This window comes from Bubalus bubalis, chromosome 23 (genome assembly GCF_019923935.1).
Source record: "Bubalus bubalis isolate 160015118507 breed Murrah chromosome 23, NDDB_SH_1, whole genome shotgun sequence".
Lineage (NCBI taxonomy): Eukaryota > Metazoa > Chordata > Mammalia > Artiodactyla > Bovidae > Bubalus > Bubalus bubalis.
In genome coordinates this window covers 21998758-22012463 of record NC_059179.1, presented here as the reverse complement: position 1 = coordinate 22012463, position 13706 = coordinate 21998758, and the positions used below count along the sequence as shown (strand labels likewise).

General features: G+C 36.8%; 1 protein-coding gene across 2 annotated transcripts in view; it reads right to left on the bottom strand.

The window, feature by feature from the left end:
• SLF2 (SMC5-SMC6 complex localization factor 2) overlaps nucleotides 1-13706 on the bottom strand; it is a 41303-nt gene that overhangs the window by 20455 nt on the left and 7142 nt on the right. The window contains exons 5-10 of one of the 2 annotated variants that reach the window (XM_006053183.3): nucleotides 10540-11525; nucleotides 9493-9563; nucleotides 6633-6755; nucleotides 5509-5676; nucleotides 4491-4593; nucleotides 411-486 (exon numbers count right to left, since the gene is read on the bottom strand). In XM_006053183.3, coding sequence (XP_006053245.3) covers nucleotides 411-486; nucleotides 4491-4593; nucleotides 5509-5676; nucleotides 6633-6755; nucleotides 9493-9563; nucleotides 10540-11525 — 1527 coding nt within the window. The remainder of the gene's footprint in view (nucleotides 1-410; nucleotides 487-4490; nucleotides 4594-5508; nucleotides 5677-6632; nucleotides 6756-9492; nucleotides 9564-10539; nucleotides 11526-13706) is intronic. The other variant, XM_006053184.3, reaches the window with a different exon arrangement.

Below are 13706 nucleotides of genomic sequence, written 5' to 3'. Positions count from 1 at the left end.
GTTTCATTAAAAGGGATCCCAAAGGTGAGAATGCAACTGTCATACTCTTACGGTGGATACTTTCAATCTTTTCAGGCATAATCAGTACAATACTGTTGCTCACCAAAAAGCCATCAAAGTTAATTGGCTAATTAAACAAATAAAGAATTTCTCTTTACCCAGCACAGCAGGCCATGACTTGGTAAAAATTATGTAGGGGCTGCCACCTGTAAGATCTTATACCCCTTTTCTCAATGCAACTAGAAAAATGCACTCTCTTATTAGTTTCATTTTATTATTAAAGACTCTATATTAAAAAAATAATTTTTATTCTATATTTCCAAATATCCTAATGTTTAGTAATATGAAAGAGATCATGAAAAAGCAACCAAAAATTCATGCTACTAATCACAGTAAATTTGTATACTCACCATTTCTTATTGTTATTTCCATTAATGTACTTAGAATCTGCACAGATACAATACAGTCTGTATGAACTGACATCATCTGTTAAAAGTAGTAAAGAGTATTGAGAGAGAAGAAAGAGCAAAGAGGGTCAGAGAGATTAACATACTCCACCCAACATAAAATATGAGTTGGAATTTAAATACAGAGCTGATTCATAAGTCAGAGCCCTTTCCATTCCAACACGCTGCTTTTTCTTTTTCTTTTTTTTTACAACTTTCATTTATAATTAGATAAATATAATATTTAAAATGATCAAAAGTACATTTCTAGTTCATATCATACCATGAAACCAAAAGACCATAAAGGAGAAGGCTACTAAGCTGATTGTCACATCACGGGCAAAAATCAAATCACGAACTAGTAAGAAATATTTTACAAATATACAAATTAATATGTCAATGTGAATTTTTAAAAGCTACTCAATATCATTAATAATCCAAGAAATGCAAAAAAAAAAAAAAAAAAACAAGACGTATCATTAGTTGACTTCAGGATTGGTAAAGATCAGGAGTTGTGATAATAGTGTTCACAAGAGTACTAAGGAAAGAGGTAGTATGCCCAATGTGAGTGTGATCTGGTAAAAACTGTAAAGTCTATTTGGCAATGTTTATGCAAAGTCCTTGTCCTTATACTTTGATCTACTCAGGCTTTTTTATGTACAAAAATTAACATACGGAAGCATATCATTAGTGTAATTTCTACAAGACAACTTTTGGGAATAAAATCTCAAGTTTAACAGACATTAAAAAAATCATAACATATCAAGTTATTTTAAAACGGTTTTGTAGAGGAAAACATATCGTGCTTCTATTTCTTTTGTTTTGGAACCATAGATTATAATAATGAATAAATTTAAATCTATGTAAGGATGAATAACCTAAACTCTGGTTTCAGTCAGGCATATAACGTGTCATTTCAAAATCAACCTATGTGAAAAAAAAAAGTCTCTGCTATGATGTTTGAGTCATCATTACACTCTGCCAGCAGGGGCAGAAATCATTCAAAGGCCTGGTTACAGGACAAGTTCTAGATAAACAACCTTTTTGTAGGGGGTGATGAACTTAAAGGTGGGCAATACAGTGAAAGTGAAAGCTCTCAGTTGTGTCTGACTCTGCAACCCCTTGGAATTCTCCAGGCCAGAATACAGGAGTGGGTATCCATTCCCTTCTCCAGAGGATCTTCTTAACCCAGGTCTCCCATATGAGCCACCAGGAAAGCCTGGCGGCAATACAGAATTTGGAGATAAGTAGAGATATATATACATAAAACAATCTAATGTCTGTCAATTGAGATTGGGTTAAATGAATCAATCATTATATAGCACTACAAAGGAATACTTATAAAGCAATTAAGAAGAATGATAACATGTCTGTATCAAGATGAAAATAAGTCAATAATTTATAGTTATCTGAAGAAAAAAAAAGTTATAAAACAGCTCATACTCTGTTCACATTGTCTTTCTGGACAACTACATTAAGACATGATAAAATCATGAAGAGGCAAACATTTCAATTAACAATTCAATTTCAAACTATTAGGATTATAGAATTAAAGTGAATTCTGACACATTTTCTGGGGGGAAAAAAAAAATATATATATATATATATATGTAAGTTGGTAAGTCTCTCCATCATGAAAAATGGACTTGGAATTAAAAAGAAGAAATGAGACAAAGTGTCTTACATGGAAAAAAGCACTTAACAAATGGTTATTAGTTTGCTTTTCAAAGAATAAATATGAAGAGTATAAAAAACTGCTTACATGAAGGTATGTTTATATGTCATTATTAGGGTTTTAAAGGCTATAATAATGGGCCCACATCAACATGATGAAAACACAGATGAATGCAAAATCTTACTTGTAAGTTTAAGAAAAAATATATTACACAGAGAATAATGGAGTCCTGGCATGACAACAAATGAGGTTCTGAATTGTTATAAATATCTGGGGGCAGGGGTTGATGGGTAGAGTCTTGCTGGAAACTGCTGGCAATAAAGATCTTATATGGAGCACTTGTTCATTCATTGGGGAGAACAAATTAACAATTTAGGAGTGAAAGTGACAAGCTAAAGGTCATTCAGGAGGGTGACCAGTAAAGGGACTTGAGAATATTTAGTGTGGGAAGTGATGAGTCATGACAGTTGTTTAAATAACTGAAGGACTGTTAGATGAGGTATATTGTGGGGAGCTATAGAAAAGATAATTAGTATTACTAGATAAAAAGTATTTGGAGGCAAATTTTGATTTAATTAGGATTGTTAAGAAAAAAAAAATTATTGGAATCTAAGAAGTGAGCAATTAAGCACAGGAAGCAAATGTTCCTGCTCCATAGTCTGTCCCACCTGTTATTCTCTGTGCCTAGAATGCTCTTCTCTCCTCTCATTTATCATTTGACATATCTATTAATATAAATGTACACACACACATTTACGGTCTGTCTCCTCTATACTAGAACATGGGTTTCAAGAAATCAGAAACAGTTTTTTTATTACTGCTCTCTCCAGTACCTGGCACAGTTGGCACTCAAATATGCCAGCTATATGAAAAATGAATGAGAAACTATACTGGAGTATCTAGTTTTTGCCAAATATGAGATTTTTTGAAATGCAATCTTAGAAGTCCAAAATAGAAACTGCATGTTTCCCCTACTTCTCGCTTCATACATTTAGTAGTTCTCTGATACCACTGATATTTATAAAGTTACCATGTAGATACCACAAAATTAAGGTAATTATTTAAGTGGATTTAAAAGTTAAATATGGAACTTCCCTGGTGGTATGAGTGAAGTCGCTCAGTCATGTCCCACTCTTTGCAACCCCATGGACCTCAGTTCTCCAGGCAAGAGTACTAGAATGGGCTGCCATTTCCTTCTCCAGAGGATCTTCCCGACCCAGGGATCGAACCCGGGTCTCCCGTATGGTAGGCAGACGCTTTACCATCTGAGCCACCAGGGAAGTAGTGGATAAGAATCCGCCCACCAATGCAGGAGACAAGGGTCCGATCCCTAGTCCAGGAAGATTCCACACACCATGGAGCAACTAAGCCTGTGCACCACAACTACTGAGCCTGTGTTCCAGACCCTGGGACTCACAAATAGTGAAGCCTGTGCACCCTAGAGCCTGTGCCCCTCAAAAAGAGAAGCCACAGCAATGAGAAGCCCTCGTACTCCAACAAAGAGTAGCCCCCATTCACAACTAGAAAAAGCCTGCACAGCAACAAAGAACTAGTGCAGCCAAAAATAAAATAAATTTAAAAGTTCAATATGAACAGGGGTGAGAAATACTCAGGTGGATTTGCACCTCCCCAAATATGAATGGGGGAATATTAACATACAGTTCAGATCCTAACAATGTATGGAGCTGCTGGCAAAAAATAGGGGGAATAGGTAGGAGAAAAACTCCAGGTACATAAGCATTAGAAGACCTTTTCTAAAGCGAACTACAATAGTGATTTACCAGTGTGATGAAATGTCTTAGGCACAACGAGCAGTACTGCCTATCCTGCACACTGTCTACATTGGCATTTCTTTGGCAAACCTTTTCCTTAAATTAGTATTTATTTATTGGCTGCACTGGGTCTTCGTTGCTGCATGCAGACTTTCTCTAGTTGTGGCAAGCAAGGGCTACTCTTTGTTGTGGTGCTTGGATTTCGTTGGCTCCTCTTGTTGCAGAGCACAGGCTCTAGGAACTTGGGCTTCAGTATCTGCACCACACCTGGGCTCAGTAGCTGAGGAGTGCAGGCTCTAGGGCATATGGGCTTCAGCAGTTGTGGCACATGGGTTTAGCTGCTCTGCAGCATGTGCAATCTTCCCAGACTAGGGATCAGAACCCGTGTCCCCTGCATTGGCGGGTGGATTCTTATCCACTGTACCACCCGGGAAGTGCTGGTAACCTCTTTATGCCAGTTTTTAACCCACTAAAATCATGGGTTTAATATGCTAGATTTTTTTTCTTTAGCAATATGCAAATAAGATTACATTTTAAAAGTTTACTTTTGACTGAAAAGTATAGACAGAGACGGTATCTCAAAAACATTTCTCTTACCCGAAATAGCCACTTCAACACAGGTACAGGACACTGGACATAGTGATAAGCCGAGGTAAGGAAGCCTTGTGTTGTCAAAAAAATTTGATCTGTTTTTCCTGATCTGAAAAAATACAGTGAAATCAATATGACTGCTATATTCATGGCAAGAAACGTGTACCACATCTGACATAATCAGGGAAATGAACAAGCAAACCATTGCAGTCCATGGAGGTGGACTCGGCCCTAATGTGGATAGGTTACTCATTAAAAAAATTCAATCAATGGCCTCAAGATGAACCAACCTGTTGGCCTGGCTCCAGATTTATCTGGTGGATGAATCTACATTAGCTGGCAGTGTTAAAGTGTTAAAGAGCCTATCAAGTCTCAGAACACTGTCCACTTTTGCCAGCCTGGGTTTGTACTTCCAAAAGGCTCAGCACCAGAATTAGTGCTCTCTCTCTCTCTGGGTCTGAACTATCACACACCGAGAGAAATTAGACTAGTCTGGGTATTGTGGTAGAGACTGTTAGTTGCCTATTCTGACATCTATTCACATCTTTCCTCTTGGTAAATGAACTCTGGGGTTTTTAGCTGGGCACACTGGCTGCCTGAAATAAAAATCACTCCCAGGCTTCCTTGCAAAGCTAGGTGTGGCCATGCTGACTAAGTTCTACCCAACTAACCCTAAGCTGAAGTGTTATGTGGGGCTTCTGGGAATTTAAATGTAAAGGCTGGAGCTCCAGTAGCACCTGAAGCAACCAAGTGCTAAAAATGGTGAAGAAGAAAGACTATATTTCTTGTGTAAGCTCTTGTTATTAGATACTGATCTTAATCCTAACCAGTAGAGGCACGGGATATGCCAAACGACTATCTTACACTGCTTCCTATAATAATAAACACAAAGAGCAATAGTAATAAGAGGACTAAGAAACAGGATAAGTCATAATAGAAATTAACCTTTCAGAAGAATTGCATCAAGTCAGTAATCTTTTAATTCTTATACAGGAAAAAGTAAAATGTCTATTTTCCTACTTACTTAAGAATAAGCTTTTCTACAGCACTTTGTCCGATAAAACCAGAGTCTCTTAAATCCAAAGTATACTGACTGAAAATTTTTCCAGAATTAAGGAAATTAAATATTTCTTCGCCTGGATGATGATCAGGAATAGCATCGATTGTAATTGAAAATTTCTTTAGAAATTCTCTGGGAAAAAAGAAAAAAAAAAGAAGTTATTGAATACTGAATAATTATACTGCATATAGTTTTGTATTTAAAGACTGGGTGCAAAAAACCTTTATCTTAGGACCACTATTAACCCTAGATTAGAAGGCGAACATGAGAGCACATGTTCTGCTCCTCCCACTTTTTGCTAGTAGTTAATAGTGCAAAGCCACTAAACGTGTCTGTGCAAAAAGAAAAACTAGGAAAGCAAAGAAATGTAACTTGGCCTTAACATTTGCCTTTCAAGTCCACCCCAGATGGATTAAGAACCCACCATATATTATTCATAAAGTAAACAACCACCAATGTTCCATTTATTTTATGAAAAACAGAATTTTTAAATGTATTTTTAATAGAGTGTATTTATGAAAAACACTGAGTGCTCTTTTTTTCCTCCGAATGATTTGTTTATCTAGTTTTATTGAGGTATAATAGACATACAGCATGGTATAAGTTTAAAATATACAGCATAAAGATGTGACTTACATACATCTGGAAATGATGATCACAAGTTTAGTGAACAACCACCATCTTATACTGGTACAAAATTAAAGAAATAGGAAAAAATTTTTTTTCTTGTGATAAGAACTCTTAGGATTTACTCTTTTATCAACTTTCACTACAACATACAACAGTGTTAACTTTATTTCTCACGTTGTACATTACAACCCTAGTACTTATTTATCTTATAATTGGAAGTTTGTACCTTGTGATCACCTTCATCCAATCCATCCTTCCTCTGAACCCTCTGCCTCTGGTAACCACAAATCTGATCTTTTTCTGTGGTTTGTTTTGAAGTAAAACTGACCTACAACACTGTTAGTTCCTGTTAACACAGTATAGTGACTTTGTACTTGTATACATTTCAAAATGATCACCATGACAAGTCTAGTTATGATGTACCACCATTTATAGCTATTTACTAATTCCCCACATACTTGTGCTCTTCTAAGAGGCCATCTTCATCATCAGTACTGTCGTGATCACCAATTCTGATTGGGGATTTAATCCCTCGGCCCTGCCTGATGTCTTCCTGTAGTTGCTTTTGCAGTTCATCTAGCCTGAGAATCAAAAGAATGTTATAATAAATGGCTTAACCTAAAAATAAAAAATCTTTAGTTTATGTCTAAAAGCAGTACCTACAAAAACTCATTAAAAGACTTGACTATTTCTTTATGGCTAAGACTTCATGAGGGCTTCGTGGATGGCTCAGCGGGTAAAGAATCCGCTTGCCAATGCAGGAGACACAACAGACCAGAGTTCAATCCTGGGTCAGGAAGATTCCCTGTAGAAGGAAATGGCAACCTGGGTACTCCAGTATTCTCGCCTGGGAAATTCCATGGACAAGGAGCCTGATGGGATACAGTGCATGGGGTCAAAAAGAGTTGGACACAACTAAGCACGTGTCGCTGAGGGTTGGACGCGACTGGGCGACTTCACTTTCAATTTTCACTTTCATGCATTGGAGAAGGAAATGGCAACCCACTCCAGTGTTCTTGCCTGGAGAATCCCAGGGACGGGGGAGCCTGGTGGGCTGCCGTCTATGGGGTCGCACAGAGTCGGACACGACTGAAGCGACTTAGCAGCAGCAGCAGCAAGCACACACCCACACAGGAATTCAAGAATGATGTCCAAACCATTTAGAGAAAGGGGAAGAAAAAAATCACAAAGAATGAAAACTACTGACTTGATTACCCCTTCTAATTTTTAATGCTCCTCTGACTTCCAGTTAACTAGGCTTTCAGGTAGCAGTAGTCTTTACCATTGTCACTGTCATGATCACAACACTCAACACTTACTAAGCAGCTACTATGACACTGTCCTAAGGACTTTATTAACTCTTAACCCTCACAACAACCCCAGGAGATAGTTTATTATTATCCATTTTATACAACAAGGAAACAGATATAGAAAAGCTAACTTGCTCAAGCTCACAATATAAAGGAGCTGGGATCCAACTAGAGAGTCTAGTTCTGGAGTCCTTGCTCAGAGTGCTTGCCAAGATTAAGTTATCTTAACCAAGGTCCTTATTCCTAGCTCCAGCCCCACAGTACATGAGTAAACACACTGCTTTATCACTAAAGGAGTCATTAGATCAAACCAGAACCTCTCCCCTTGGTCTGTGAATGTTCAGTTTTAAATAAGAAACTTCAGATTTGACCTCAGAAATCATGAAACTTTAAAAGAATTTTACAGTAGACAGGAATTCCCTGGTGGTCCAGTGACTACAAATCCATGCTTCCACTGCAGGAGGCACCAATTCGACCTCTGGTTGGGGAACTAAGATCCTACATGCTGTGCAATGTGCACCACTCCCTCATCGAAAGACTTTTACAGTAGAGACAAATTTATTTCTCTGTTAAATTCAGAAAGGGGTATATTTCTTACTTACTAATTGTCTGTAATTCCTATACTTAGCTACTTGGAGACACATATATACCAACTTCAGGACAGTTGAGGTTTTAGTGAAGTTCTCTGAGTTGGTTTTAAGGACAGTCTTTGAATTAATAAGGAATATTATTTTTTCCCTCTAATAAGCAAAAGCAGTTTGCAACTAGTTACATAAATTTCACTACGGTTATTATAATTTTCAAACTTTGATTTCTGTGTATGTGTGGGTGGTGGTGGGGTATCAGTCATAATTCTAAACTTCTTCCTCAAAAGAGTAACTTGATGTGAAAACGCCCTGTCTAGTTATACTGGTTTCAAAACTTGGACTAGGTGGGCATACAAACATTTAACAAGTATGAAGGTGCTGCTTCATACTTGTTAGGATGGCTATCATTAAAAAAATCAGAAAAACCAAGTGTTAGTGAGTACGTGGGGAAACGGAAACCTATGTACACTTGCAGGAATGCAAAGTGGTATAGCCACTATGGATGACAGTATACCAATTCCTCAAAAAATTATTCATAGAATTACCAATGATCCAGAAATTCCACTTCTAGATACATACGCAAAAGAACTTAAAGTGGGGACTTGACGAGAGAATTTGTACACCCATGCTGACAGCAGAAAAATTTACAGTAGTCAAAAAAAAAGAAGCATCCCAAGTGTGTCAATCAACAGATAAATGGATAAACAAAATGAAGTATATACATACAATGGAGTATTATTCAGCTTTAAAAAGGAAGGAAATTCTGACACATGCTACAACATGGATAAACCTTGAAGACCTTACACTAAATACAACAAACCAGTCATAAAAGGACAAATACTGTATGATCCCATTTACATGAGGTACCTAGAACAGTCAATTTCATAGTAAAAGAAAGAGATGTGGCTGCCAGGAGCTAGAGGCAAGGAGAGAATAGGGAGTTACTGTTTAATGGGTATACTATTTCAGTTAGGGAAAATGGAAAAAAGAAAAGTTCTGGAGATGCATGGTGGTGACGGTTGTACAACAACGCAAATGAGTGCTAGGTGATGCTTCTGAAGTATTTAAAAATAATCGAAATGGTCAGTTTTATGTGATATATTTTTGGTCACACACACACACACAAAATACAAAAAATCTTTTCTACCCATGCTTTTGATCAAGAATTTTAGCTACCAGATACTAGCTGCGGTAAGCAGAAAGGAATTCATACTACTAATTGATACAGTATACAATAAAAACCAGTATCTTCCAATTTAGCCTGTAAACAAGAACACCTTATTTTTAACACAAATGACAGTGAAACTATAATAGCACTAGCACAAAATACCTGCTAATTTCTCTATTTTTTAAGGTAAATTAAAAGCCAGTCATACGAACAGTACGTTAAACTTAGCAAGACAGTCATGATGCTAACCTACCTGTGTGTGTCTTCCATCTCCTTCACTAGACGCTCTAAAGTATTTGTATAAGTCCCACTATGAGCGTGTTCCTAAAATAAAAGAAAATTTAGGAATACTTCATAACGTATCTTAGCAGAAGAATTGGGATGTTTTAAGTTACTCAGAAACTAAAAAACAATTTCTTTTTCAATAACCTGGGCCAGGAGGATATATATATATTTTTTTAATAATTTTCACCATCATGCTTTAAATTGAGAATTTTGTAGTGCAGTCAATTTGATTTTACCATCTATTAGGAAAGGGCACTACTTATAAAAACCCTGCTAGTCTTAGGAACTGACTGCCAACACCCAAGGGCTCCATGGCTACCCTGTCTTTATTTTTAAATTCTATTTTACTGGAATTAAACTACTAATTTTTAGGTGTTACTATGAAACAGTAACACCTTCCCCACCAAATTTTACACACATATGAAAATTTAATTCAGCTTATTCCCAAGATAGCATGAAGCACTTCATAAATAAAATTGCACACCACAATTAACAACATTTCTACACTCTACCTTCATTTACAGCAGTGGTCTCCAAAGCAGGGGGTGTGCAAGGTGATCCATTGGGGTGCAGGAAGAAAATAATAGAACTTCTATTTATATGGAACTTCTATAGAAACTCCAGTAGAACTTACTCTATATTAACTTCTATATAACTTCTATAGAAAAATACTTTTTCTTCTTCCTTTCATAGTTTTTTTCATATCTTTAGATACACAGTAGTATAGTAGTACATGTATATAATCTATAAGTATACATATATATTGGGCTACATGCTCTAAATTTGTTTTACTAATAAAAGTGTGTCTGATCAAAGAAGTTTGGAGACCACTGATTTACAGTTATAAAGCTAAAAATGTGGGAAACCCGTTCACCAAAAAAGAACTATACTGCTTTCAGTCTGAGTTGTAACAAATACTGAATTTTAAAGTAAGTCCTAATAGATCTATCGCTCTTTCACTAGTCAATCCATTTTTCTCTCTTCAAGTAAAGATAGATGTCGTAGAATTACTTACTGTATAGTCTGATGACTGAGATCTAAGCCCTTTAGAAAGAGCTGGAGGCTTTCCTGTAGCTGTAGGAGTCTGATTGAAGTTCAAAGCCATTATTTCTTCCAGTGATTTTAATGTTTCCTCTTCCTCATCGCTCTCTAGGTTATAACCTAAACTTTCTTCATCACTATCAAAATCACCCCTTAGTTTCCTTTTCAGTGCACTGCTACCTGCATTAGAATTTCCTGAACTCTCTTTATCTGAAGGGGCTTTATCTGAAGGTGCTGATGGGCTTGGAATACATGGCACAACTTCCAAAGCAGTTGGGGGAGACTTTGTAGGAGTGCCATATTCTGAACGTAAAGATCCCTCAGAAATTTTCCCTGAAGATATGTTAGAATCAGCCTTATTAGTCTTTGCTTTGTGTTCCTTGTGTTTGGAGGACTCTGTAGAATGCCCAGAACACTCTTTAGGTGAAGAACGCTCTTTATCTTTTTTAGGAACTGGAAGAGTGCAATTTTTAGCATTTAATGGAACCCGAGAGGAACCAGCACTTGGAACATGGGAAAGCAAAGGTAGAAGTTTTGTCTCCTGCGATGCCACAGAGCTAGCAGTTTTATCTTTCTGAAGGTTGCTAGCTTTTTTAACTGCAGACTTTTCCTGAGGTAAAGATAAGTGGGGTTTCGGTATCTTAGTCTCTTTGGTACTTGCCACACGGTTTTGGTCACTACCACGGATCTGGTACCCAGAATTTGTAGGTGTCAAGCCTGCAGAGGAGCAATCAGCTTCTTCATCTGGGTCCTTGGATATATCTTCCAACCGCAATACATCACCAGGTGTTTTCAGTGCAATATGTTTTATAAATTTTTCTTTCTGATGTGGTCCATCGGGACGCTTCTCAAGGAAGGACTCTTTTGCTTTTGGCATTATAGATTCTCTTGTGCTTTTCAGATCTGAGTCCACAGAGTTCCTTTTTCTTTTGTCAGGGAATTTATTCTGCTTAGAGCCTGCTAAAATTTAATTTTTGCCAGATTAGTGAAAGTATACTTTTCTATCTTATTAAAGTTTATTCAAAGAGTGTCTGACAAAGTATTTAAATTCTAAAAGCTTAGGCTGAGATTATCACATATGGAATGAGGAAAAAGTTAATAATATATTTATTTCTTTGACATACTCATGTCAAATAAATTTAGTCCAAAGCAAATGACAAATGCTCTTTTTCACTCAAAAGCTATTAAAAGTTTATTATCTAAATAGAATTAAAGGTGTTACCTGCTAAAACACTAAAAAGCTGTATATCCGTATCAAGGAAAGGTTTCTCAATTAAAAAAACTTCCTGTAAGTATTTTCCCCTACTATTAAATTGTTTATTCTTTCCCATTTATCCCTCTAATCCTCAGCTGTGTTATGGGCTGAACTGTAGCTCCCAAAATAATATGCTTAAGTGTTAACTCCCAGAACCTCAGACTATGACTTAAATTAGAAACAGGGTTTTTATAGGGGCAATCAAATTAAAATGAGGTCATTAGGGTGAGTCCTAATCCAATATAACAGGTGTCCTTATAAAAAGGGGAAATTTGGACATAGAGAAAGACATGCAGAGGGAAGATAATATGAAGACACATACAAAGAAGATGCCATGTGACCAGAGTGATGCACCTGCAAATCAAGGAATGCCAAGAATTGTAGATAAACACAAAAAGCTGGAAGAAGGAAGGAAGGATTCTTCTAGAGTTATTGAGAGCATGGCCCTGCTGATAACCTTAGTTGGGGAATTCTAGCTTCCAGAATCATGAGACAATAAATTTTTGTTGTTTTAAGCCATCTAGTTTTAGATACTTTGTATGGTAGCTCTAGGAAACTAATACAACTTGACTCCGTGTTAGGAACTCCATCCAGAAGCACTTTAATTTTAAACACCACATATACATGAATTAACCAGTTTTTTTTTTTTTAATTTCCGTGTTTAAAAATGTGATGTTTCATTAATTCACTCTGAAAATTTCACTTTATATAATTAGTATTCTCAAATTTCCCTAAACCAAGTTTCTACACATGGACAGATGTCCCCACATCTCAAGTTGGATTTAAAAAACAAAAAAACTCAAGAGTTAAGCAATTATTTGGATAAGCTTATCAATACACAGTCTGGAAAATCAATATGTAAGAATGAAAAATTAATTAATAATCAAATGTTCCAGGACTTCCTTGGCGGTCCAAGTGGTTAATAATCTGCCTGCCAATGCAGGGGACGTGCGTTTGATCCCTGGTCTGGGAAGATTCCACGTGCTGTGGAGTAACTAAGTCTGTGTGCTACAACTACTGAGCCCAGCTGCCACACCTACTGCCCCTGTGCCGTAAAGCCTGTGTTCCACAAAAGAAACCACTGCAATGAGAAGCCCAAGCACCACAATCGAAGAGTACCTCTCACTTGCTGCCAACTAGAGAAAAGCCTGTGCATAGCAATGAAGACCAAGTGCAGCCATAAATATACAATTTATATAAAACAAACAAACCAACCCAGGGGAACTTCCCTGGTAGTCCAGTGGCTAAGACTGTGCTCCCAATGCAGGTGGCCTGGGTTCAATCCCTGGTCAAGGAACTAGATCCCACATGCTACAACTAAGACCCAGTATAGCTAAGAAATTAAAACAAAAACAAACTCAATCCCCAAGAGCTCTTGTCTGCATTCTTCTACAGATATTTCCTATTAGCTGATAAATCATTCTATGCTCTCAGTTTTCTGGGGTTAAATGTCTTAAAATGACAGGGATCCTTTATAGGGCAGGATGACAAATCAAATAACCAAGAAAAGAGAAGACTTGGAGAAGACAAGTCTTCATGATTCTTTCTTTGTCTCCTGTACAATCTGTAGGCTGATACTTTACAACATTTCAAATACCTATTAATATAGAAAATACTCAGATAAGACAAGGACTGAGTTTGTAAAAAGAAAAAAAGGAAAAATCCAAATGCTCAATAAAAGATTGGCTATTACTAAATAATATAATAGAATAAATTAGGGAGGGATTAAGTTGATCCTCAGAATTCAACCATAGGACAGGACTCTGGAAGATCAATAAGCTAAATAAATGTCTATCCTACTAATATTGCTGAAGTCCCTGAACTTGTATGTGATTAATGAATGTGTGATTATGTGTATCATCACAACTGTTAAGTGTAATAACAAT